The sequence below is a fragment of the Saccopteryx leptura genome, chromosome 6, assembly GCF_036850995.1.
Source record: "Saccopteryx leptura isolate mSacLep1 chromosome 6, mSacLep1_pri_phased_curated, whole genome shotgun sequence".
Lineage (NCBI taxonomy): Eukaryota > Metazoa > Chordata > Mammalia > Chiroptera > Emballonuridae > Saccopteryx > Saccopteryx leptura.
The window spans coordinates 163431708-163458256 of record NC_089508.1 but is presented as its reverse complement, the minus strand read 5'-3'; the positions used below and the strand labels follow the sequence as shown (position 1 = coordinate 163458256).

The following is a 26549-nucleotide window of genomic DNA, read 5'->3' as shown; positions in this document are numbered from 1 at the left end:
ATTTCTTTTTCTTTATAAATTCACTGTGTGCATAGCACAGTAAAGTTGAGAGGAAATGGCCATTTGTTTTATTAGAATTCAATATAAGCTCAGAATTCAGGCAATATCTTTCTGTAAACGTGAAGGCAATAAAGTCAATGAAGTCAAAGATATTCTTTTAGGGAAGAGTTTTGACCTGTCATCTTTGAATAAGGGCCCATCTACGTGTACACCCTCAGGGACGATAGAGATGGGGTTATTGAAAAACATCACTGCATCAACTAAAACCACATGAGTTGGAGTGAGAATATTAGAAGAAGCAGTTCCCCCAAAGGAAAAATGCTATTCCAAGAAGAAGAGGCTATAAATATGGGAGTACAAAACAATAAGTGTTCTCTGTGCTCATTGGACCAATTGCTAATCATCTACGACAAAAGAGCAATGGCAGTTCACTTGTTTGGATACAACACACAGCCAAATGTAATTAAATTAAGCCCATTTCCATTTTAATTAAGGATAAAAATAAAATATTTACTCACTTGTCATTACAGTATAAACTGTCTGACTTTGATGGAAAATTGAAAAGAGAGATTTAAAAATAAAATACTACTATTATAACCCACACAAATAGACCAAGTAGTGGTTAAACTGAAAAGTTAAATAATTTTATGGTCACTAAAGATAAATAATACATACACAGCAATAGAAGATAAAATATGACGCTATCCAATAACATGGCACTAATAACTTGCTTAGATCTTGGCAGGTATCATATATATAGAAGCTTGAAAAGTAGTATGAGAAATTTGAATATAATTTGGAATTTTACTATTCAAAACCTTTAAACTTTCAAATAGGTGGACATAGACAAGGAGATCAAATGTACTTTCAAGCATTTTATGTCCTGTAATAAAGTTTAGGGTTAGTGGAGAGTGTTTTCTATGTAGAGAAAAGTAAAAGATTGATACTTAATAATTTCACTTACTGGCAAGGGTACTGTAGTATAGAGAAAATCTGAACATATCTGTCTCCCTTGAAAATTGCTTTCTAATTCTCTATAGGAACATTAATAACATTCAGCAAATATTTATTAAGCATTGATAATTGACCCAGTGTTTTAAAAAGACCAGCACATTCTTACATAAAGCTCACAAACTGTAATGTGTTGACACTTTAGTAAAGTTTATATTCTAAAAATATGTACTGTATTGACATGAGTACTAAAATTCACAGAAATATAAGTGGATATCTTAACATTTAGCTATCCTTAGTGTTTATTTTTAGTTTACCACACTGTAGGAGTTACCCCCAAATGAGACTTACACTGGCAAATTAAATAATATCAAACACTCACAATTAATAATTTTCCCTACATAACAATAGAGATGACAGTTGTCTCCAATACTTAGACTCATACATATGAACATTGGAATATAATGTTTGTAAAAAGAAATAGATAATGGAATTAAAAAAGTTTTTTAAACATGCAAATAAAAATCTACTTTTCATTCAGATTCTCAATAATTAAAAAAACTTCTAAGCATAATATAGGGGAAATACTGTATATGTATATGCAACATCTGAATTTCTTTTAATTTCACCCTAAGGAACAGTAGTAAATTAGTCAAGAAAGGAAACATCAATAACATGTAATTTTACGTTAAAAGAGATTTCCAAACTTAATAAGTAGAGTTTAGTAGGGTAATTCAATACTTAACTTAAGGAATGGGAAGCTATTCCGAAAGGTGGGGTTTTCCTCCATTGTCCTCCCAAATTCCTTGAGGAGGGAAGTTGGGAAGAATTGGCTTCAGAAACTTGAACTCGCTGGTCCCTGAGCTTCCCGACAGACACACCTCATACTGGTAGCTCTGGGACAGAGTCCCCGTGCCGCCGACGTCCACCAACTGGCCCGGAAGGTGGCCCTCGGGCACCGAGCAGCCACCCACCCAGGCGGCCCTGCTCCGCCTGCACAGTCGCACCGCGATGAACGCCAGCACCGAGAACAGGAAGAGCGACGACACCGACGCCAACGCGATGACCAGGTAGACGGTGAGCGGGTCGGCCTGGGCCGCGTCGGCCGCCGCTTCGGGCAGCGGCAGGTAGGGCTGCGAGAAGCCGTCCACCAGCAGCACGTGCAGCGTGACGCTGGCCGAGCGCGGCGGCTCGCCGTTGTCCTTGACCAGCAGCAGCAGCCGGTGCTTGGCCGCGTCGCGCTCGCTCAGCAGCCGGGCCGTGCGCACCTCGCCGTTGTGCGCCCACACGCCGAACAGCCCGGGCTCCGTGGCCTTGAGCAGCTGGTACGACAGCCAGGCGTTCTGGCCCGAGTCGCCGTCCACCGCCACCACCTTGCTCACCAGGTAGCCGGGCTCGGCCGCCCTGGGCACCAGCTCGGTGCAGGGCGCCGAGCCGTTCTGCGGCGGGTACAGCACGAAGGGCGAGTTGTCGTTGGCGTCCAGCACCTGCACGCGCACCAGCGCCTGGCTGCTCAGCGCCGGGGCCCCGCGGTCTGTGGCGCCCACGAGGAACTCGAACGCCTGCAGCGCCTCGAAATCCAGCGCCCTCAGGGCGAACAGGTGTCCGTTGTCCGCGTTGATGGACACCAGCGAGGCCAGGGGCAGGCTGGGGTCCCGGGGCGGCAGCAGCGAGTAGGTGACCTGGGCGTTGGCGCCCGCGTCTGTGTCAGTGGCGCTGACGCTGCCGATGTGCAGGGCGGGGCTGTTGTTCTCGCGGACGAAGAGCGTGTAGGAGGTTTGGGTGAAGGCGGGGGCGTTGTCGTTGACGTCTGACACCAGCACGGTTATGTTGTGCTTCGTTTCCAGTCTGGGGGTCCCCATGTCAGTGACTGTGATGGTGATGTTGTACTCGGCCTGTCTCTCTCTGTCCAGCGCTCCTTCTGTTATCAAGGTGTATACATTCTCAAACGACGGTCTTAGAAGAAAAGGTAGATTGCTCTCTATAGAACACATAACTTGTTGATTATGTCCAGAATCTGCATCTGATACACTGAAAACTGCCACTGTCATGTCTGGCAGGTTTTCAGGGATGGGGCTGATGAGTGAGGACATGGTCAGTTCGGGAGCATTGTCATTCATGTCCAGGACCTTGATGACTATAGCGCATTTTCCTGATAGTCCCCCACCGTCTGTGGCCTCAACATCTACGTGATAAGATTGAAATTTCTCAAAATCTAATGACATTCTCAATCGAATTTCGCCTGTGACTGCATTTATTTCAAAGGGTTGGTTAGCGTCATCGACTTGAAATAGGGCATAAGCTATCTCCCCAAAGGATCCTGCATCTAAATCTCTAGCTGAGACGGTGACAACCAGAGAGCCGAGGGAGCTGTTTTCAGGTATTTGCGCCTCATAGAGCTCCTGAGCAAATTCGGGGGCGTTGTCATTGCTGTCCAAGACCCGGATCTGAATCTCTGTGGTCCCTGACAGGGGCGGAGACCCACCATCCAACGCGGTGAGGGTTATCCTGAGCTCCGGCTGCTCCTCCCGGTCCAGCGCTTTGTCCAGCACAAGCTCCGGGAACTTTCTGCCGTCGCTGCGATTGCGGGTGAGAACGTGGAAGTGAGGATTGGAGCTGATTACGTAGCTCTGCAGGCTGTTGCTACCCACGTCTAAATCCTGTGCCATTTTCAAAGGAAACACCTTTCCTGGCATAGTAATTTCTGATATTTTTAGTGGCATTTCTCTGGCGGGGAACTCTGGGGCGTGGTCATTTATATCTCTGACTCGCAAGGCAGCCTGGAAAAATTGCAAGGGGTCTTCCAGTAGCACCTGGAAAGGTAGCACACACGGCTCAGTGGAGCCGCACAGCTCCTCCCGGTCCAGTTTTTCATTTAGCAGCAAATCATAGGTCTGTGGGTCTAGCTGCAAATGCTGTCTGTTCCCCTTGAAAACAACCCGGGCTCCCCGCGCAGCCAGCTCTCCGGTCCTGAGTCCCAGGTCCTTTGTCAAGTTTGCCACAAACGTGCCACTTTCTGTCTCCTCCAGTATAGAGTACTGAATAGACTCTGAACCCACCTCCCACAAAAGCATCAATATAATGAAGGTTGCCACTTGCCTTTTCTTGCGCTGTGCTTTTGTTCCCACCATCTCTATTGTTTTGTCTGATTCCAGAGGAAAAATCCTTTATTTCCAGTCACCGCGTCCACCGTTGACCCTCAGAAATGTCTTTGCTAAAGAATTTCAAATTCGTTCTTCCCACTTGTCTGGCGATGACTGCCTTTCTGAACACGTCTCCGTTGGCTTTAACTTAAATATGTTCTGTATTTTTTTTTCTTCTTGAGTTGACCGGTGAAATGGCGTCCACCGAATCTGCAGAGCTTGGGTTTCCTCTCTTAGCCTGCACTGCCACCACGCGTTCAAATTAATAACTTCATGAGGTGCTTGCAGGTCAATACCATTTCCAAAATCTGAGCATTATATCGACTTTTAGGTTGAGTCAGTGTTTCTCAAACTGTAGTGTGCGAACCTTTTGTATAAAGGATTACCTCGGAATCTTGGGGTTGATTTTAAAGTCAAATCTGGGCTCCTCTTCGGATCTTGAATCAAATTCCCCGGTGGTGCTAATGGAAATCTGCCCTTTAGTTTTTCTCCTAAAGAGATTTTCGTGCACACTAACGTTTAATTAAAAAAACTACTCCCTCAGGTAATGTAAACTTTCTGTAATCAACTTTATTCATTAGTAGTGCAATTCATCCTGATGAGCAGTGTAATTTGTGAATCCAAGAAGTACACACTATTATCCCAACAAACACATCAACAAACTATACAAAAGTAGAAGCTGGTTAGCAACACTGATGTAAAATAAGCAATCATTTCTCTAAATTATGTAACTTACAAAATGGCCCAAACAACAGACTTACTTTGTTTTGTGGTTACCCTTGCACAGTAAAGGGAACAATTAGACTATTAGGAGGATAACAGAAGGAAAAAAGTACCTATGAAGCAAGTATCTTATCAAATTAAATGACTTAAGAGAGGAAACAGGAGTAGTTAAGTATCTGTCATAAGTAAACATTTTAGGATTCCACTTTATTTTTGTATGGGTAAATTTTGATCATGATTTTATTAGACTTATTCACTGTACTGTAACTTTTAAAATAAAATCCCTCTCCTATATTAACTAATTAATCAAGATCCAAATATATTATCCTGTTGTAATATATTGTAAGAACAGAATGCATTGCAGAAAACAAATATTCAAGATTCCCCTCTACCATCCTCTCACAACAAGGATGATACAAGGCCTTCTAATTATAGCCAAGGCAGTGGGAAAGCTCTAGTTGCTCTATCATTTGTTGAAAGAGGGTGTTGAAGTGCCCAACTTTAATTGTGGCTCTGTTTATTTCTCCTTTAAGTTCTGTCCGTCTTTGTTTCATATATTTTGCAACTCTGTTATTTGCTGTATACATATTATGTCTCCTTCTTTTATCATTATATGATGTTGCACTGTGGTCATTTTCTTTGCTCTATTTTATCTGACATTAATATGGCCACTTTTTCTTTATTTTAATATTTGCAGAATATATTTTCTATCTCTTTACTTTCAATCTGCCTATATCATTATATTTGAAGTGAAGTTTCCCATAGGCAGTATATAGCTGGTCATTTTTAAACACATTTTGGTCAATCTGTTTTAATTGTTGTGTTCAAGCCATTTAATGTAATTGCTGATGTCAGAACTTAAGTTTGCCATTTAGTTTTTGTTTTCTATTTGTTTTTTTCTGGGTTTTTTTTGTTTCTGTTTGCTTTTCCTGCTTTTTTGTGGGTTATTAGAAAAATGTTTAGAATTCTACTTTGATTTTTCTATAGTAGTTTTTAGTGTTTCATTTTGTGTAGATTTTACAGTGGTTGCTCCATACATAACTCATCACAGTATCCTGCTCTTGCCATTTTACCAGTTCATGATAAGGGTAGAAAACTTATCACCCTTTACAATGATTTAGCCTCCCCATTTATAATATATAATATATAATTAAATATTTATTCTACCTACGTTTAGAACTATATCAGACAGTGTTATAATTTTGGGTTCAACTGTCAAACATACTTTAGAAAACTCAAGAGGAAAAGGAAAGCCTATTGCATTTGTCCATATTTTTGTTTACTGTGTTTTTTTTTCTTTTTTCTTGACGTTTCATTTTTAAAAAATAAATTTCTTTCTGTTTGGAGAATTTTCTTTATTCATTCATTTAGGGTACATCTACAGGCAACAAATTCTCTTCCTGAAAAATATTTTTACTGGATATAGGCTTCTGGGTTGACAGTTGTTTTCTTTTAGCACCAGGAAAATATGTCACTTTCCTCTGACCTCTGTAACTTCTAGTGACAAATCTACTGTCATTCAAATTGTTATTATTCTATGGGTAGTTGTGTCATTTTTCTCTCACTGCTGTCAATGTTTTTCCTTCTTTTTAGTTTTCAGAAATATTAACTATAATGTCTTTTCTGTGAATTTTTATGATTTATGTTGTTTCAAATTTCTTAGGCTTCTTGAATCTCTGGGTCTTTGTCTTTTGCAAAATTTGAGCAGTTTTCTTCTTTTCTTCTGGAATTCCAATGACAAAATGTTAGATCTTTTGTTATTGTCCCACAGGTCCCTGAGGCTCTGCTATTTTTTTACAGTCTATTTGCTCTCTGTTCAGATTGGGTACTTATTACTGTTCTGTCTTCTAGTTCACTAATTTTTGTTTGTTCCTTCTATTTTGTTGTTAAACACACCCATTGAGTTTTTTTTATTTCAGTGATTGTATTTTTAACTTCTAAAATATCCACTACTATTTATTTATGTCTTTTATTTCTTTGCTGAAGCTTTACATTTCTTTTTTGAGACTCTCCATTTTTCATGTTTTAGGCATATTTGTAATTGCTTGGAAGCCTTTTTTAAAGTTCATTTTAAAATCTTTGTCAGATAATTTTAACATCTCTGTCAACTTGGTGTTGGCATCAATTAACTATCTGTTTTATTAACTTTGATATCTTTTTAGTTCTTGGTATGGCCCAGATAGTACCTTCTCAGATGTGCATGTACTCCAAAAGAATTCTTGCCCAAGTAAATGAGGAGATATATTCAATAATGCTTATAGAAGCATTGTTCATAGTAACAAAATTCTTGGAGCAATCCCAAAGCCAGTCAATAGTAAAATGAATTTTAAAGTAAGAGTGTATAAAATGGAATACTATAAAGTACTCTAATGAATGAACTACATTAACATGGGTGGATTCAATGCCTAATGATGAAAAAAGTAAGCCCATAGGTGATCCATGCTACATTCATCCACTTATATACAGTGTGTCCGTAAAGTCATGGTGCACTTTTGACCGGTCACAGAAAAGCAACAAAAGATGATAGAAATGTGAAATCTGCACCAAATAAAAGGAAAACCCTCCCAGTTTCTGTAGGATAATGTGGCAGCATGTGTGCATGCATAGATGATGACGTAATACCGTGTATACAGCGGAGCAGCCCACAGCCATGCTAGTCAAGATGTGGACAGTACAGAGGAAAGTTCAGTGTGTTCTGTAGTTTGCTAAATTCGAATCCGTGACCAAAGTGCAACATGAATATTGGCGCGTTTTTAATGAAGCGCCACCACATAGGAATAACATTACTTGGTGGGATAAGCCATTGAAGGAAACCAGCAGTTTGGTGGAGACACCCCGTTCTGGTAGGCCATCAGTCAGTGACGAGTCTGTAGAGGCTATACGGGATAGCTACCTAAGGAGCCCTAAAAAATCTGTGCGTGAGCCCACATCGAACTGCACTGAATAGGTATGAAATTGGGAGAGTTTTCCTTTTATTTGGTGCAGATTTCACATTTCTATTGTCTTTTGTTGCTTTCCTGTGACCGGTCAAAAGTGCACCATGACTTTACGAACACACTGTACATTTCAAAAACAGACAATGCTAAACAATATATCAGGGATATATGCATATCTTCTGCAACCATGAAAAACAAATAATTAATTAAAAATGTAGGATAGTGTTGGTTTTCATAAGGATAGAATATGGAATGATAGAAGCACACAGGAATTTCCAAGGTCTTAATTGTTTCTAATTCCAAGTAAGCTGGATGATAGGTACTTAGGTGACCATTTTAGTATTTTTATTTTAAATTGACATGTGCATTGTGTACACTTTTTGAATGTTTAATAAATTTAAAACTAGAAAAAATAAAAACTAAAAGCAATGTCTCTGGGGCCAGGCTGCTTGGTTTCAAAGCCTGATTCCACCACTTAATAAAGTAACTTGAGAAAGTTACTTTAATTCTGGATTTCCTAGTTTGTCCATATTTAAAATGGTGGTGCCAATTGCACCATTATTTTGAGGGTTGAATGAGATGTGTAAATAATTTAGAAAACAGCTAAGTGTATATAGGTAGTGTATAATAATAATAATACACATGTATTATATAATAATAATTATTTCCCCTCAATACTTTTTTAAAAAAACTTTAAGGCTGCCCTGGCTGGATAGTTTGGTTGGTTGGAGCATTGTCCCAAAGTGCAGAGGTTGCTGGTTCAGTCCCTGATCAGGGCACACACAGAAACAGATTTGTGTTCTTGTCTCTTTCTCTCTCTCTCTCTCCACCCTGCTCCTTCCTCTCTCGATAAAATCAATAAATAAAATGTTTTTTTAAAAATTTAAGGCTTGTTTATAAAAAAACAAAAGGAATTTTTCTAGAGAGCACTGAGATATTTAGGGGGGATCTTGAAATTCCAGCACAAAACCCTCCGTATCCTGACATTTGAAGGCTCACATTCTAAAGAGTTCCCTGCCCACACATCACAATGCACCCTAAAGCAAAATCGGATATTTTATAAACCTGAACCTGAACTCATTCAGAGTACCTTGTCATAACATGGCAGAAACTTGGGTGCAGACTGCCCAAACCTACAAAAGCAGAAAATACATAAAACAGAAATCTTGACTATGTAAAAGTACAGGTTCATTTGAGAGAGTTTTGAAAGTGTGAGAAATAGATAACAGAAACAATAATCATTCTATTCTTTTCTCTCATACAGAAGATCACAAGAAACTTGTTAGTGAAACAAGAAGCAGAAGTTTCAGTTTGATAGAGAAGTACCAGAAAATAGTGAGTTAGCTATATGGGAAGGATGGATGAGAGTTTAAAGTGTGCTAGGTACTAAACAATAATAGTGAAAAATAAATTGTTTAAAGTTTATGAAAAGGTGCCCTGGCTGGTTGTGTCTATGGTAGTGCATTGGCCCAGCGTGTGGACATCCCAGGTTCCATTCCTGGTCAGGGCACACAGGAGAAGCACCCATCTACTCCTCCAACTTTCCCCCTCTCACTTCTCTCTCTCTCTCTCTCTCTTCTCCTCTGCTCCTGCAGTCATGTCTTGATTGGAGTGAGTTGACCCCGGGCACTTAGGATAACTCCATGGCCTCTGACTCAGGTGCTAAAAAATGGGCTCTGGTTGCAAGGAAGTAAGGGCCCCAGATGGGCAGAGCATTGCCCCCTAGTGGGCTTGCTGGGTGGATCCCAGTCAGGGCTCATGTGAGAGTCTGTCTCTGTCTCCCCTCCTCTCACTAAAATGCTACTACTAATAACAAAGTTTGTGAAAAGGTTACAAATATATTCTTTAGTTTTAAGGAAGTAAATATAGAAAGCTAGAGAAATAAAAGGTTTAACAGTGCTTTTCAATGGGATAAAATGAAAGACAGACAATACCGAGTGTTGACAAGAATGTGGAGGACCTGATACATCCAAACACTGCTAATAACAGTGTAAACTGGTACAACTCCATTGGAAAACTATTTGGAAATAACTACTTACTTAATGAGTGCCAATTTTACCCCTTAAGTATATACCCAACAGAATGCATATACATGTTTGCCAAAAGATATGTACATGAATGTTCAGAGCAGTATTATCCAAACAGCCAAAGCTTGTACCAACCCAAATACCCATCGACAGTTAGATGGATAATAAATTATAAAATATTCATGCACTGGAATACAAGACAGAAATAAGAATGAAGAGCTAAAATTGAAAGCATTATGACTACATGTCATAAACAGAATGTTGAGGGAAAGAAGCCAAACACAAAACAATATATAACTCAACCATTCCACTTAAATAAATTTAAAACAGGCAAAACCAACTATAGTATTGGAAGTCAGGGTATACTCCAGCTCATAGTGATTTTAAGGGATAAATTGTAGGGCACCTGCCAGTAAAGTTTCATTTCTTCATTAAGATGTTGAAACTGTGTATGTTCACCTTCCGAAAATACACTGAGCTGTAATTAAGGAATTGTCATTTTATATAACATAATGTGTGTATGTTATAATCCCATTAAAATGTTTGTTTAAAAAATGTTTGCCAGTGGGGATGAGAACTAGGAAAGGAAAGTAGTTAGAATATTGCTGCTTTCACCGTGTTTTCTCACAGTAAATTTCACTATTACATTTGTTACCAAATGCATATTTTCCTTTGAAAACAAAAATTTAAAAACATGTAAAAAAAAAACCTTAATTTTTTTGCTATTTAGCACCAAATATACTTAGAGTGTGATAAAACAATGATCCAAATACAGAAAAAAGCATTAGTATTTGATTTTATTCATTGCAACAAATGCCAAAAAGAGGAGCAAACATTGCAGGAAATCACCAGGATGCAGGGATTTGAAATGGCATTATGCAAATAATGCAATGGTCCCGAACTGAGTTTTCCAAACTTGGACAAGATAAGGTGCAGTGGAAATATATAAATACATTACAAAAGGGAAATGTAGGTTATATTTGAAGGTGGGGATTTTGTCCATAATGCTCCCAAGCTCTGTATGTGGGGAAATTAGATATGTTACAAATGACACCACATCATAATGAGATTACTAATTGAACCTGAAGTTATTCTGGAAGATGGCATTTTCCTCTATTTCTTCGCTAATGCCTTGGGGCGGGAGGTTGGGGATAATCGGCTTCAAGAATTTGAACTCATTTGACCCGGAACCTCCAGTCAGACATACCTCATACTGGTAGCTCTGGGACAGGGTCCCAGTACCGGCGACGTCCACCAGGTGGCCCGGAAGGTGGCCCTCGGGCACCGAGCAGCCACCCACCCAGGCGGCCCTGCTCCGCCTGCACAGTCGCACCGCGACGAACGCCAGCACCGAGAACAGGAAGAGCGACGACACCGACGCCAACGCGATGACCAGGTAGACGGTGAGCGGGTCGGCCTGGGCCGCGTCGGCCGCCGCTTCGGGCAGCGGCAGGTAGGGCTGCGAGAAGCCGTCCACCAGCAGCACGTGCAGCGTGACGCTGGCCGAGCGCGGCGGCTCGCCGTTGTCCTTGACCAGCAGCAGCAGCCGGTGCTTGGCCGCGTCGCGCTCGCTCAGCAGCCGGGCCGTGCGCACCTCGCCGTTGTGCGCCCACACGCCGAACAGCCCGGGCTCCGTGGCCTTGAGCAGCTGGTACGACAGCCAGGCGTTCTGGCCCGAGTCGCCGTCCACCGCCACCACCTTGCTCACCAGGTAGCCGGGCTCGGCCGCCCTGGGCACCAGCTCGGTGCAGGGCGCCGAGCCGTTCTGCGGCGGGTACAGCACGAAGGGCGAGTTGTCGTTGGCGTCCAGCACCTGCACGCGCACCAGCGCCTGGCTGCTCAGCGCCGGGGCCCCGCGGTCTGTGGCGCCCACGAGGAACTCGAACGCCTGCAGCGCCTCGAAATCCAGCGCCCTCAGGGCGAACAGGTGTCCGTTGTCCGCGTTGATGGACACCAGCGAGGCCAGGGGCAGGCTGGGGTCCTGGGGCGGCAGCAGCGAGTAGGTGACCTGGGCGTTGGCGCCCGCGTCTGTGTCCGTGGCGCTGACGCTGCCGATGTGCAGGGCGGGGCTGTTGTTCTCGCGGATGAAGAGCGTGTAGGAGGTTTGGGTGAAGGCGGGGGCGTTGTCGTTGACGTCGGAGATAAGCACTGATATGTTGTGCTGTGTTTTCAACCTGGGTGTACCCAAGTCCGTGACGGTGATAGTGACGTTGTACTCTGCCCTGCTCTCTCTGTCCAATGGCCTCTCTGTCACTAGGGTGTAAAAGTTCTTGAATGTGGGTTTCAAGAGAAAAGGAAGATCATTCTGGATGGAACAAACCATCCTACCGTTGTCCCCAGAGTCTGGATCAGAAACACTGAAAACAGCAACTACAGTCTCTGGGGAGTTTTCTGGGGTAGAGCTGGCGAGTTTCGACATGGTCAGTTCAGGGGCGTTGTCATTTACATCCATAACCTGGATAGCTACAGAGCATTTTCCTGAAAGGCCCCCACCGTCTGTGGCTGCAATTTGCACATTATAATATTGACTTGCCTCGAAATCCAATGCCTTTTTCAGACGAATTTCTCCTGTTATTTCGTCTATTGCAAATGGTTGAGTAACTTCATCGCCTTGGACTAGAGTGTAAGCTACGTTCCCATTCATTCCTGCATCTAAATCTCGGGCAGAAACAGTGACAACTAAGGAGTTTAGGGGGCTGTCCTCGGGGACCTGTGCCTCATAGAGCGACTGTAAAAACTCAGGGGCGTTATCATTGATGTCCACAACTTCAATGCGGACCGCAGTGGTCCCAGATCTCGGCGGAGCCCCCCCATCCACCGCCATGAGGGTTAAACTGAGCTCGGGCTGCTCCTCCCGGTCCAGCGCTTCGTCTAGCACCAGCTCTGGGTATTTTCTGCCATCTCTGAGACTATGAGTGACAACATGAAAATGGGAGTTGGGGCTAATTGTGTAGTTCTGAACGGTGTTGTTACCTATGTCAAAGTCCTGTGCTATTTTCAAAGGAAACACAGTCCCCGGCTGGACGCTTTCTGGAATTTTTAGGAGCATTTCCCTGTCTAGGAACTCTGGATAATGATCATTTATATCCGTGAGCTGCAGATCAGCTTGAAAAAACTGCACCGGATTTTCCAGTAATAGTTGGAATTGCAGTATACAGGGATCTGTAGCCCCGCACAGCACCTCCCGGTCTAGTTTTTCATGTAGAAGCAAATTCCCGGTCTTGATATCGAGTCGCAAGAGCTGTTTGTTTCCATTGTAATGGATTCGCGCGCCCCGGGTAGCCAGTTCCCCCACCCTGAGCCTCAGGTCTTTTGCCAAGTTGGCCACAAAAGAGCCACTTTCTGTTTCTTCTGGAATGGAATACCTAATTGCTTCAGAACCAGCCTCCCACAAAAGCAACAATATAATAAGAAAGATAACTTGCCTTTTCTGTGACGTTTTTGCTAGCGCAGTCTCCATTGTTCAGACCCAGTTCAAGAAGGTGCAGTTTCTTCAACGCGGTGTACAATCAAACCAGATGATTCCGTTAAATAACCTCAAATTACATCTCTCTGACTGATTCGCACTAGAATGATGCCCTCTCTGAAGATCTCAGTCCCTAGATCTTACGTAAAATGCTTCCTTCTTTTAGGAAGCAGAGTTCTGATTCCCAGCTTAATGGCGTCCCGGGTATCCACAGAGCCCTTCATTCAAATTTCAAGCCTGCATCGCCACCAGGCGTCCTTATTTACTATTGCACATAATATTTGCTGTTTCATTCAAAATTCTAACTCTTTATCCTTTTAAGTCGCAGAAGTTCTCCCCATCATATCTTCAGTTCTTAGTTATTGGAATCTCTAAAAATATGTTTTCTGAATTAACTTTAAATGAAATAGTACTTTTCAGAATAAACTATAATGATATATTTGCATTCCGCATAAAAGTATCTTTTGAGTACTGAGCAAATGTTTTCCTGTGGGATTTTGTTTGATTATATTCAAGAAATAAGTGATAATAGATGTCTACAAAAGTTTACAAATGTTACTTTTACCTTTAAATAAACATACATCAGAAAAGAATACAAATCATAATTATATAATTCAAAAACTTTTCACAAAGTGAGTGCACTCTTATACATAGAACCTAAATTAAGATGAAAATATTAGCAAAACCATATAGCCCTCTTCTTTCATTGTTTGGTTACTAACCTCCCCCCTAAAGATAAGCATACTCCTAACATCTATTATCATAAAATTTTTTCTTTTTTTTTAACATTTATACAAATGGATTTACAGAGTATTACTCTTGTGTTTGCTTTCATTCACTCAACATTATGTTTGTAAAATTTGTTGCATATTGTTCTTATTTTATTCTCATTGATTTTCACCATTTTATTGTATAACTATACCATGATTTGTTTATTTAGTCTTCAGTTGATGGACATTGGAGTTTTCCAGTTTGGGGATTTTTGAGTAGTGCTGTTATGAACATTCTTGTATACTGTATGTCATTTGGTGTCTCTGTACATTTATGTTTAATATATTCCTAAGAGTTACATTGCTGTCCATTAAGATGTATACATACAGTTAGCTTTAGTAGGTATTGGAAAACCTTTTTCAAATGCAGTTTTACCAAAATCAGCAAAGAATGAGAGTTCTAGTTGCTCCATATCCTTGTCAACATTTGATATTGTCTTTTAATATTAACTACTTTGATGAGTGTATAGTGATATTATATTGAACTTTAATTAGTATTATCCTGACAATTAATTAAATCAAGCACATGAAAAATTTCCACATGTTTATTGGTCATTAAGGTATATTCTTGAGAAGTGCTTGAAAATCTTCTATTTCTCTATTGAGGCTATTTGCCTTTTCTTCTTACCTATCTTTACAAGTTCTTAATACATTCTGGGTATAAGTATTTTTTCAGAAATATATGTTGCAAATATTTTCTCCCACTCTATGGTTTAGATTTTGACTCCCTTATGGTAACTTTGGTGAATAAACCTTCTTAAACTTTAATTTAATCTAATTTGTCAATATTTCTCAAGAGCAGTTTTCTCTTTAAATCTTTGCATATGCCAAGGTCATAAAAATATTCTTGTAGGGTATTTTTGAAAAAATAATTACTTTACTCTTCACATTTACAGCTATAAATTTTTGAAGTTAATTTTTCATATAAGTGAGGTTAGGGTCAAAATTTATTTTAAATATAAACATTCAAATGACTTTGTGCCATCTGTTGAAAAGAAGGTCCATTTCCCATTGTTTCTGAAGTATCATTTTGTAATAAATCAGTTAACCATAGGTCTGTTTACAACTCTTTTTTTCACCTGACCTGTGGTGGAACAGTAGAAAAAGAATCGACCTGGGATGCTGAGGTCATCAGTTAGAAAACCTGGGCTTCCCCAGTCAAGGCACATATGACAAGCAAGCAATGAACAACTAAAGTGAAGCAACTATGAGTCGATACTTCTGGCTCCCCCTGTTTCTCTCTTCTCTCTGTAAAATCAATAGCTAAAACTTTAAAAAAGACTCTTCAAAATTTTTTTTGTTTGTCCTGCATACCATAGTGTCTTAGTTACTATAGCTTAATAATAGGTTTATTTTCTAATTGGTAAGTCCTCTAGTTTTATTCTTTTTCTTCAAGACTGCTTTGGTTATTATTGTTTCTTGTATTTAGATTCAGCTTGTCCATTTTCACAAAGAAATCTGCCGAAATTCTGTTTAGGATTTTATTAATGTGTAGATTGGGGAGAATTGATGTAACTTCCAACATTGAGTTTTGCAACTATTGAACATTACGCATCCCTTTATTTAAAATATTTGGCCTTCATTGTCTATTTTTGTTTTACAACAATAGAATTGTCCTGGTTTTCAAAAGGCATGCATTTTTTTGAAGTTATTTGAATCATGTTTACTACTAAAGTCTAATCATTGAATTTCAAAATGTTGATCTACTGCATACCAGTGTGGTGGTGATCTGTAGGTGGTAAGAAATGGCCTATACTTTATCAATACACACCAATTCATATATTAATATGCAGAATAATTCATAAATTTACTGCATAAATTTATAAAAGTAGGTTCTGGGTGTTTGGCCAGTCTCATTTGGTTGATTGTACAAATTGACTTTTCTGGCCTAAATAGAAAAAGTGAACTTGGATTTCCATAGTGTTGAAATATATTGGTGAAAATGTCAATGTGATTTTTTGATATCACACATAAAAACTATTTCATTTAAATAGTTAATAATAAATGAAGTCATGAAAGTTGACTACCATATTTATGTCCAATATATTTGTATTTAATTATGGTCTCAGTTTTAAAATCACTTTCTCATTTCAATTTTTAAATTGGATAAAAGCTAAAAAGCTGTTTCAAAAATAACTTAAACAGTAAGTCACTTTCTTTTTTTATTTCACTAAATTTTTAGGGAAAAAAGTAACTCAGGAAAAAGTGCAAGCAATTAAAGTCTAGTAGGATAACACTTGAAATTTTAAGTAGTTGTTTAGATTATAAAGCAAGCTTATATTGTGCCAAAATTTCAACTAAGTAGCCTGATGATAATATTCATATAAATTTAGTTGGGAATCACATGATCAATTTCATTTCTTATTTCACTTCTATTTCTAGTCTTATTGCCCCAAAGGAAAAAATAGCTTATTTCTTACAAATGAAAATTCATCATAATTGAAAAAGTAAATTTACATCAAATATGTGAAAGCTACATTGACAACCAACACAGAAGATAAGTTAGACATCAAAGACAAATCACTGTTTTGTTGACAAAGGCTGTCCATGTCTACAAAGTAGATTAAAGTGAAAAACTGGTCTCATCTGATAATCACAATTTAACAGAATAACTGAAGCTCAGGAAAAAAAATATCTGACTCTTTTGAAAGGTGGGGAGAAGCTGCAAGAGAAAAAAAACAAGAGAAACATACATTAAACTACACTGGAACTTCTATTTACAGGAAAAAAAAAAGAGAAAGAACAGGAAGTATATGATACCCTCCACATTTTGAATCCAATGAAAGGATTTAGGATTTAAGGTTCTGGGATCATTTTTACACAGCATTTTACCAGGCAGTGACTAAGTTTTTTTCTAGTAAAATTGATACCAAATTATATAAGATTTTCTCTAATTATTATTTACAAATGAGAATAATTTTAAAAATTATAACATTAGTAAGTACTATGGAGCACACTTACAATGTGAGAGGTAAGAAGCTACCAAATAAAATCTCTAGCATATGTGGTGCTCACAATGAGAGAAAGTCACAATTTTAGTGTATTGTTTTAATGAACTGTGTGTTTATGTACAAATTGGGAGAAATGGGTATGTTAAATTATATGCTCACGATTATTCAGGGGGCATAGCCTGGTAGAATCATCAACAAGAAAGGGTTAGGTAGCTATAAAAAATTTCAAACACTTCGGTCTTGCAAAGATAGACATATAAGAACCACAAATACTATATAGAAATGCAAGAATACAAAAAAGCTTTAAAATGTTTCATTTAAAAGATATTGATTAATTAAAAAGTTGATTAAAACAAAATTTCTTTTTATACTAGACTAATTTTTAGTCATGGAAGGATTAATACCAAGAGAATGTAAATATGGAGAAAATACATACTCAATATTTAGTGTAACTACAAATGCTAAGTCCAATTAATAATAAAAGGAAGAAATCTAGCATGATTGGGGACATGCATTGATTTGAAATAGAGATATACATATTTGGAGAATAATAAAATTTCTGCAAAGAAATGCATTGCAATGGCAATTAGGTTTGCCAAAATTAAGGAGAAGCTCATTCAGCCAATACAATACTTAACTGAATACAAAGCTACTCCGGCAATTGCGAGGCTTTTTAGTTTCTCTCTCAGCATCCTGAACCAAGAGGTTGGGGAAGATAGGCTTCAGGAATTTGAACTCACCAGTCCCAGGGTCTCCCGTCAGGCACACCTCATACTGGTAGCTCTGGGACAGGGTCCCCGTGCCACTGACATCCACCAGGTGGCCCGGAAGGTGGCCCTCAGGCACCGAGCTGCCACCCACCCAGGCGGCCCTGCTCCGCCTGCACAGCCGCACCGCGATGAACGCCAGCACCGAGAACAGGAAGAGCGACGACACCGACGCCAACGCGATGACCAGGTAGACGGTGAGCGGGTCGGCCTGGGCCGCGTCGGCCGCCGCTTCGGGCAGCGGCAGGTAGGGCTGCGAGAAGCCGTCCACCAGCAGCACGTGCAGCGTGACGCTGGCCGAGCGCGGCGGCTCGCCGTTGTCCTTGACCAGCAGCAGCAGCCGGTGCTTGGCCGCGTCGCGCTCGCTCAGCAGCCGGGCCGTGCGCACCTCGCCGTTGTGCGCCCACACGCCGAACAGCCCGGGCTCCGTGGCCTTGAGCAGCTGGTACGACAGCCAGGCGTTCTGGCCCGAGTCGCCGTCCACCGCCACCACCTTGCTCACCAGGTAGCCGGGCTCGGCCGCCCTGGGCACCAGCTCGGTGCAGGGCGCCGAGCCGTTCTGCGGCGGGTACAGCACGAAGGGCGAGTTGTCGTTGGCGTCCAGCACCTGCACGCGCACCAGCGCCTGGCTGCTCAGCGCCGGGGCCCCGCGGTCTGTGGCGCCCACGAGGAACTCGAACGCCTGCAGCGCCTCGAAATCCAGCGCCCTCAGGGCGAACAGGTGTCCGTTGTCCGCGTTGATGGACACCAGCGAGGCCAGGGGCAGGCTGGGGTCCTGGGGCGGCAGCAGCGAGTAGGTGACCTGGGCGTTGGCGCCCGCGTCTGTGTCCGTGGCGCTGACGCTGCCGATGTGCAGGGCGGGGCTGTTGTTCTCGCGGATGAAGAGCGTGTAGGAGGTTTGGGTGAAGGCGGGGGCGTTGTCGTTGACGTCAGAGACCAGCACGGTTATGTTGTGCTGTGTGTTCAGTCTGGGGGTCCCCATGTCGGTGACGGTGATGGTGATGTTGTACTCAGCCTGTCTCTCTCTGTCCAGCGGGCTCTCTGTTACCAGGGTATAGAAATTCTTGAAAGTCGGTTTTAGAACGAACGGCAGATTATCTGGAATAGAGCAAATCATCTTTCCATTGTCTCCAGAATCTCTATCTCGAATTCGGAAAATAGAGACTAAGGCCTCAGGAGCATTTTCTGGAATGGAGCTGGTGAGTGAAGAGATGGTCAGTTCAGGTACATTGTCGTTCACATCCACCACCTCTATGACTACAGTGCCTTTTCCAGAAAGGCCTCCTCCATCTGTAGCTTCAATTTCCACGTAGTAAGATTTAATTTGTTCAAAATCCAATTTCTTCGTCAGTAGAATTTCTCCTGTGGCTTCATTTATTGAAAACGTTTGCTTAATTTCATCTGATGCCTGGAACAAGCCATAGGAAACTCTCCCAAAGTTCCCAGCATCTATATCCCTAGCTAAGACTGTAAGAATTGGGGAGCCTAAAGGGCTGTTTTCCGGGACCTGCACCTCATATGGAGTGTGCACAAACTCAGGAGCATTGTCATTGACATCCATTACCAGGATTTGCACTGTGATGGTGCCAGACCTGGGTGGAGACCCGCCATCCAGCGCCATGAGGGTTAAACTGAACTCGGGCTGCTCCTCTCGATCCAGTGCTTTGTCCTGCACCAAATCTGGGTATTTCTTACCCTCACTATGATTTCGAGTAAGAACATGAAAATGAGAATTGGGGCTCATAGTGTATTTTTGAAGCCCATTGCTGCCCACATCCAAATCCTGAGCTAATTTTAAAGGAAAAATTGTCCCTGGCTGGCTGTTTTCCGGTATTTTCAAGAGCATTTCCCTAGTTGGGAATACTGGGGAGTGGTCATTTATGTCTTGGATTGATAATTCTCCTTCAAAAAATTGCACAGGAGTTTCCAGCAACACTTGGAAGTGCAATACACACGATTCAGTGGGGCCACATAACTCTTCCCGATCTAGTTTCTCCTTCAAAAGCAAATTTCCAGTCTGACGATCCAGCAGCAAGTGCTGCTTGTCATCGTCAGACACCACCCGGGCCGACCGGGCGGCCAGTTCCCCAATTCCCAGGCCCAGGTCTTTGCTCACATGGGCTACAAAGGAGCCACTATCTGTTTCTTCCAGCACAGAATAACGAATAGGCTCGGGGTGAGCCTGAGACAAGAACACCGCCAAAATAAAGGCCATCACTTGCCTGTTTGGTTGAATTCTCTCAAGCGTCTCCATATTGGAGCCCGAGTGCTTATATCCAATCTCTTCAGCAACCAAAAAAAGACTTGAGATATTCAATTTCGATTTCTTGCTTGGTGGAATCCTCACAAATTGCTTTGAATCTTAAATTCGTTTGGTATAAGCTCCCCCAAACTCATTGGTAACCCAGTACTTCCGGCAAAGCTTCTTCCGTATATTTTTTATTCCGTCTTGGAACAAAGGAATACGCGAGCTTTTTAGGGTTTATTCACAATCTTAGCCTGCAGCGCCACCCTGCGTCTTGATTGAGAAAATATTCTCCAGTCAAAGCATATTTAGGAAGTGTCCAACATTAATCCCTTTTTTGAAGTGTATAGAACTTTTATGGAGTTGTTATTCCATTAAATTGTGCGACTCAATGTTATTACATTACATTTCAAAAGCTAAAATACTTATGAGCAGAAAACAAGTGGGTTTCTTGGTCTTCCACACCCTAATCAGTGGAACTTCAAAGAACTCCATTTGCCCTTTTCATAATCTAACTAGGGGAGATAAACACTTAAAATATTGCAGTTTGTAATAATTATATTTGTTGGTTTTCAAGTATGTGAGGAATTTATGATAGTGCAAAGGTTTGTTACAATGTTCTGTACCACATGGTCTCAGGAGCCTAGTTTTCAAAGAAAAGGTTCTATCGTCCTGCACCAGTTTGCATACCAATGATACAGTTGAAAAAAGAGGCATCTTGCTTTTTGGAGAAAAACAAGAAGCCCAGATTTAAAATATTTTAATCTGTGAGTAAGGGTGCTTCAGGCCTTGTTTGCTCATATATGATAAAGAGAAGAGACTTATTTATAAAATGAATTCCAGCATAGTGTATAGATATTGTAATTGTCCTGATACAGTAAGTTAACTGAGAGTTCATGAGTTTATTGGCTTCAATTAGTATATTGAATGAAATGTCATTTATCTTGGCACATATGGGATTACCCCTCCTTAAATATGCTATAACTTAATTATTTAATTTACTTAATAAATTATAATTTATGTTGAATGAATTATTCTTAAATCATGCCAACAATCTTAGATTCTAATAAAAATTATTAGAAAAAATCATTTGAAAGAAGCCTTAATTATAGTAATCACTCAATAAATATTAGTTGAATTAATTAACTCTAATGATTATTTCAGATATATAAGATTATTGTCAGATCATACATTCAGCCATAAATATGTCTGAAACTGAATATGAAATTCTGAGGCATAAGGGTATAAGACATGCTAAGCACTATTCAATTACATTTACTTTGATTCTAGTTTTATGAATTACCTCCTATGAGATAAAACAGTGATTATAATATTAACACACTTTAGAATAATTTCATATTTATATTAACATTAGTAATATCAACATGTAAAATAAAAACATAGACTGATAAATAAATAAAAATTAGAATATTATTTTAGATATAAAAAAACAAATCTGAGAAAAGCAAAGAGCAAATTGTTCATAATATTGTAACCAAATTCTAGTTAGATTCAAGTTAAAGAGCTCAGAATATGTGCCACTATATTCTAAACATTTTATTATATTATATATTATCTTAAGCCTTTTACATATATTAATTGATTTTATCCTCCCAAAGCCCTATGAGGTGGGCATCTTATTAGCCACATTTTACAGATGAGGCAGAGTCTAAATTACCTGCTCATAGTCAGACATCATGTGAAACGGCAGAGCTAGGATTCAAACTATTACAGTGTGGCTTCAGATTCTATTGTCTTACCTAAGTGAAACTGGAGAGGTGATAACGTTTTAGATCATTTAGATCCAAACTTCAGCCTACCCTTGAGCACATAGATATCACAGGTGGAATATATTGGCATTCAAGTTTTCAATCAATATAAGAACTTTTTAAATAACTTGTCTCTCTTTAGATATGTACCAGCAAAGAAAGGCACTTACAAAACAGAAATTGGAGGAAAAACTGATGTTTTGTTGAGGTCATTAATTAGATTAAAAATTCTAAAGAATTACATGTATAGTGAATTCTTTTTAGTCTTAAATATTGGAGAAAAATATCTATGCATAGATCTTTTGAAATGGTATACAGGGTGTAAAGTTAAAAACAGGAAGGATGGCTTGAGAAATTTATGATGAAACCTAAGACAATTTATATAATTTTCTATAGTACATACTAAATAAAATCATAGTATTTATATTTTTAATGTGACAAAGTATTCAAATATATAATGTCAAACTTATCATATATCTTCAAAATCAAGAGGTGTGAGTCCTCCAACTTTGTTGTTCTTTTTCAAGATGATTTTAACTCCTCTGGATCCCTTGAATTTCCATATGAAGTTTAGGGTCAATTTACCAATTTTTGACCCAAATAAACCAGGTGGTATTTTGATAGAGATTGCATGGAATATTTAGACTAATTTGGAAAGTACTATCTTAACAATATTAAGTCTTCCAAACTGTGAACGCTTTCTATTTATTGTTCCAATTTCTTTCAGTGATGTTTTGTAGTCTTCAGTGTACAAGGTTTGCACTTATTTTGTTAAATTTGTTTCTATGTATTTATTCTTTTTGATGCAATAATAAATTAAATTGTTTTCTTTATTTGGGGGTTGTCCAATGCTAGTGTACAGAAACACTAATTTATTTTGTTTATTGATCTTGTCTCCTCCAACTTTGTTGAACTCATTTATCAATTTTAGTAATATTTTTTTGTGGATTCCTTTGGATTTTCTTTATGCACAACTATGTCACCTGCAAATATACTTTAACTTCTTCATTTCCAAATAAATAATTTTATTCTTTTTCTTGCCTAATTTCCCTGGCTAGAATTTTCCAGAAAAATGTAAAATATAAGCAGTGAAAGGAGACATCTTTGTTTTCTCCTGTTCTTAGGAGGAAAGGTTTCAGTATTTCACCATTAAATATGTTAGCTGTGGATTTTTATAAATGATCTTTATCTGGTTGAGTGCATATGCTATTATTTCTAGTTTGTTGAGTGTTTCTAACGTGAAAAGGTGTTGGATTTTGTAAAAAACAACAACTGCATTTATTGAAATGGTTCTTCTCTGTTAATAAGGTGTGTTGACTTTTGTATGTTAACGAATCTTGCATTTCTGGGACAAATCCCACTTGGCTGTTATGTTGCTGGTTTGATAGTATTTTGTTTAGGATTTTTGCATCTATATTCATAAAGGATATTGACATTTCATTTTTTTTCTTGTGTTACTTTTGTCTAGTTTGGGCATCAGGGAAAGACTGGACTCATAGAAAGAATTGGGAAGTGGTCTCTGCTCCTTTTTTTAAAGCCAGCTTGTGAAGAACTGGTGTTATTCTTTGTACATTTGGTAGAGTTTACCAGTGAAGACATCCAGTCCTGGATTTTGTTTGTGGAAAGTTTTTTGATTGCTGATTAAATCTTGTTAAATAGGATGAGACATTCAGGATGAAAAAAATTATTTCCCCAGAGATAAAAAAATTTTAAGCAAAAATCCACTCAAATGATAATATTTAGAGAATACAATTGTAATATTTGATAATCTCCAAATTGTTCCAGAAGTTGAGTTTCTCACCGAAGTCTTTCCTTGTGGATAGCCCATATTAGTTGGAGAAAATGACTTCAGAAATATGAACCCTTTTGTTTCTGATATTCCAGTCAAAAACCTCTCACAATAACAGATCTGGAACTAAATCTTAGTGATGTTGATATTCCCAAAATGCTCAGAAAATTGCCTTTGAGAAGCAGTCCACTGAGAATTCCTTGTTCATCTTCTACATCTAAGCATCATTAAACAGCTGAATCAAATCAGTGAACAAGAGGATTCTGTGGGTGGTTCAAGGAATGGTAGGAAGGGCTGGGATGGGTCCTAGATTAGGTGTAGCATGAAGTGTCTTTTGGTTGTTCTTATTAACAGCACCAGCTTGTGCCTAGCTGCACCTGTCACTTAGGAACCTAGATGTGCTTCCAGGTTGTAGGCCCACATGATAAACATCAAGTACTCATTTTGAGACCTTGAATTATTGATAAAACATTCATGAGTTCTAACTCAAGTCACCATCCAGAACTATAGTCACCATCCAACTTCTACCCAGCACCAGCTCAGTGCACAACATAGAATTGCTTTGCAGAGGGTTTTCTTTGTCATCCAGCAAGCTGTGTGTCATCAGGAGCACCCTGTGCAGCACTGTCATGGATATTAATCAAGACCTTGATTTTTTTTTCTCTAGGTAATACCCATGTATCACTTCAATTACTACTCAATTTTCCTCAAATATAGGTTGTTTCTGATTAGATTCTGTTTATTTATTCTGAAAATTGAAAAGTTAAAATTGTCTCCATTAGCTCCCACATCTAAAGCCTTAACAGACACATGACAACCAAGCAGAGGGTGACATTCCCTGATATTTTTGCCTTATAGAGCAAATGCAGAGTAGTGCCACCAAAGACAGACTGGGACCCAGCACAAACACATCATTAGGTTTTTGTCCAGAACTTCTACCTATGTGTGTGGCAAAGTTGAGCTACACTTCTTAGTCAAAGCTTGAATTTCTAGAGCCTTGGCCTCTTCCTCCCTTCCACAAGACTGCCAATACCAGGTATGAGGGAATCCTCCAATATGAGATGAGTTCTCATTAAAATACCACCAAGCATACAAGGAAGACTAAAGCTGAAAAATAGACTCAACAAATAAAAGAATGAATACATAAGAAGTAGAGATTCAGAACAATATGTAAAGAACTTAAAAGTAAAAGATATTTAATTTCCTCAGACAAAAAAAAGAGGAAATAGTGATTGTAGGGAAAAATCAAATTGTGAAAATCTGCCACATGGAAATTATAGTTACTCAAACAAAAAAGAGTTCAGTATTTTGGGTAAATCTGAAGGTAGGACCTAGCAAGTATCAGAACACCAAAAGTAAAGAAAAAATCTAAAAGAAAGTAAAGAAATTTACATATAAAAGAATGAGAACTGGACTGATATAATTTTTTATCAAGTTTTAAATACCAAAAGAACAGAAGAAAAATAACTTAAAAATTTTATGAGAGGCCTGACCTGTGGTGGCGCAGTGGATAAAGCGTCAACCTGGAAATGCTGAGGTTGCCGGTTCGAAACCCTGGGCTTGCCTGGTCAAGGCACGTATGGGAGTTGATGCTTCCAGCTCCTCCCCCCTTCTCTCTCTCTGTTTCTCTCTCCTCTCTAAAAATGAATAAATAAAATTTAAAAAAAAGAACAAAAAAATTTTTGTGAGCAATCAAACTATTGCTTAAGATTATGAGTCTCCCCCTGTACAAAAATTAACTCAAAATGGATCAAAGATCTAAACATAAGACCTGAAACAATTAAGTACATAGAAGAAGACATAGGTACTCAACTCATGGACCTGGGTTTTAAAGAGCATTTTATGAATTTGACTCCAATGGCAAGAGAAGTGAAGGCAAAAATTAATGAATGGGACTACATCAGACTAAGAAGTTTCTCAGCAAGAGAAACTGATAACAAAATAAACAGAAAGCCAACTAAATGGGAAATGATTTTTTCAAACAACAGCTCAGATAAGGGCCTAATATCCAAAATATACAAAGAACTCATAAAACTCAACAACAAACAAACAAACAATCCAATAAGAAAATGGGAAGAGGATATGAATAGACACTTCTCCCAGGAAGAAATACAAATGGCCAACAGATATATGAAAAGATGCTCATCTTCTTTAGCTATTAGAGAAATGCAAATCAAAACGGCAATGAGATACCACCTCACACCTGTTCGATTAGCTGTTATTAGCATGTCAGGTAATAGCAAATGTTGGAGAGGCTGTGGAGAAAAAGGAACCCTCATACACTGTTGGTGGGAATGTAAAGTAGTACAACCATTATGGAAGAAAGTATGGTGGTTCCTCAAAAAACTGAAAATAGAACTACCTTATGACCCAGCAATCCCTCTACTGGGTATATATCCCAAAAACTCAGAAACATTGATACGTAAAGACACATGCAGCCCCATGTTTATTGCAGCATTGTTCACAGTGGCCAAGACATGGAAACAACCAAAAAGCCCATCAATAGATGACTGGATAAAGAAGATGTGGCACATATACACTATGGAATACTACTCAGCCATAAGAAATGATGACATCGGAACATTTACAGCAAAATGGTGGGATCTTGATAACATGATACGAAGCGAAATAAGTAAATCAGAAAAAAACAGGAACTGTATTATTCCATACGTAGGTGGGACATAAGAGTGAAACTAAGAGACATTGATAAGAGTGTGGTGGTTACGGGGGGGGGGGAGGGGGGAATGGGAGAGGGATAGGGGGTGGGGAGGGGCACAAAGAAAACAAGATAGAAGGTGACAGAGGACAATCTGACTTTGGGTGGTGGGTATGCAACATAATTGAACGACAAGATAACCTGGACTTGTTATCTTTGAACATATGTATCCTGATTTATTGATGTCACCCCATTAAAAAAATAAAATTATTAAAAAAAAAAGATTATGAGTATTAAACATAAAAATTAGTTTGAATTATGACTATATATTTTCAGTTTTAAAACATGTAAGAAGC

At 39.5% G+C, this 26549-nt stretch overlaps 3 protein-coding genes across 4 annotated transcripts; all 3 read right to left on the bottom strand.

Annotated features, from left to right (window-relative positions):
* Positions 1-605: 605 nt before the first annotated feature.
* On the bottom strand, positions 606-4302 carry LOC136375738 (protocadherin beta-6-like). Its single transcript, XM_066341460.1, is given in 2 exon segments — positions 606-1765; positions 1767-4302. Coding segments are annotated over 2 exon segments (2409 nt in total). The 5' UTR covers positions 4083-4302; the 3' UTR covers positions 606-1672.
* A 6273-nt stretch (positions 4303-10575) lies between these two features.
* Positions 10576-14017, bottom strand: PCDHB5 (protocadherin beta 5). The gene has a single exon (XM_066342803.1). It carries the CDS (start codon positions 13238-13240, stop codon positions 10853-10855), a length of 2388 nt encoding a protein of 795 aa, XP_066198900.1. The 5' UTR covers positions 13241-14017; the 3' UTR covers positions 10576-10852.
* A 2079-nt stretch (positions 14018-16096) lies between these two features.
* Positions 16097-20167, bottom strand: PCDHB4 (protocadherin beta 4). 2 transcript variants are annotated; one of them, XM_066343376.1, is made up of 2 exons: positions 17708-20167; positions 16097-16678 (listed from the first exon to the last, which is right to left on the bottom strand). In XM_066343376.1, the coding sequence occupies exons 1-2, from the start codon at positions 19986-19988 to the stop codon at positions 16617-16619; spliced, it is 2343 nt and encodes a 780-aa protein (XP_066199473.1). In that variant the 5' UTR covers positions 19989-20167; the 3' UTR covers positions 16097-16616. The 2 variants fall into 2 exon arrangements, with proteins under 2 accessions (XP_066199473.1, XP_066199472.1); XM_066343375.1 differs by lacking the exon at positions 16097-16678 and having other exon boundaries at positions 17510-20167.
* Between the last annotated feature and the right edge of the window lie 6382 nt (positions 20168-26549).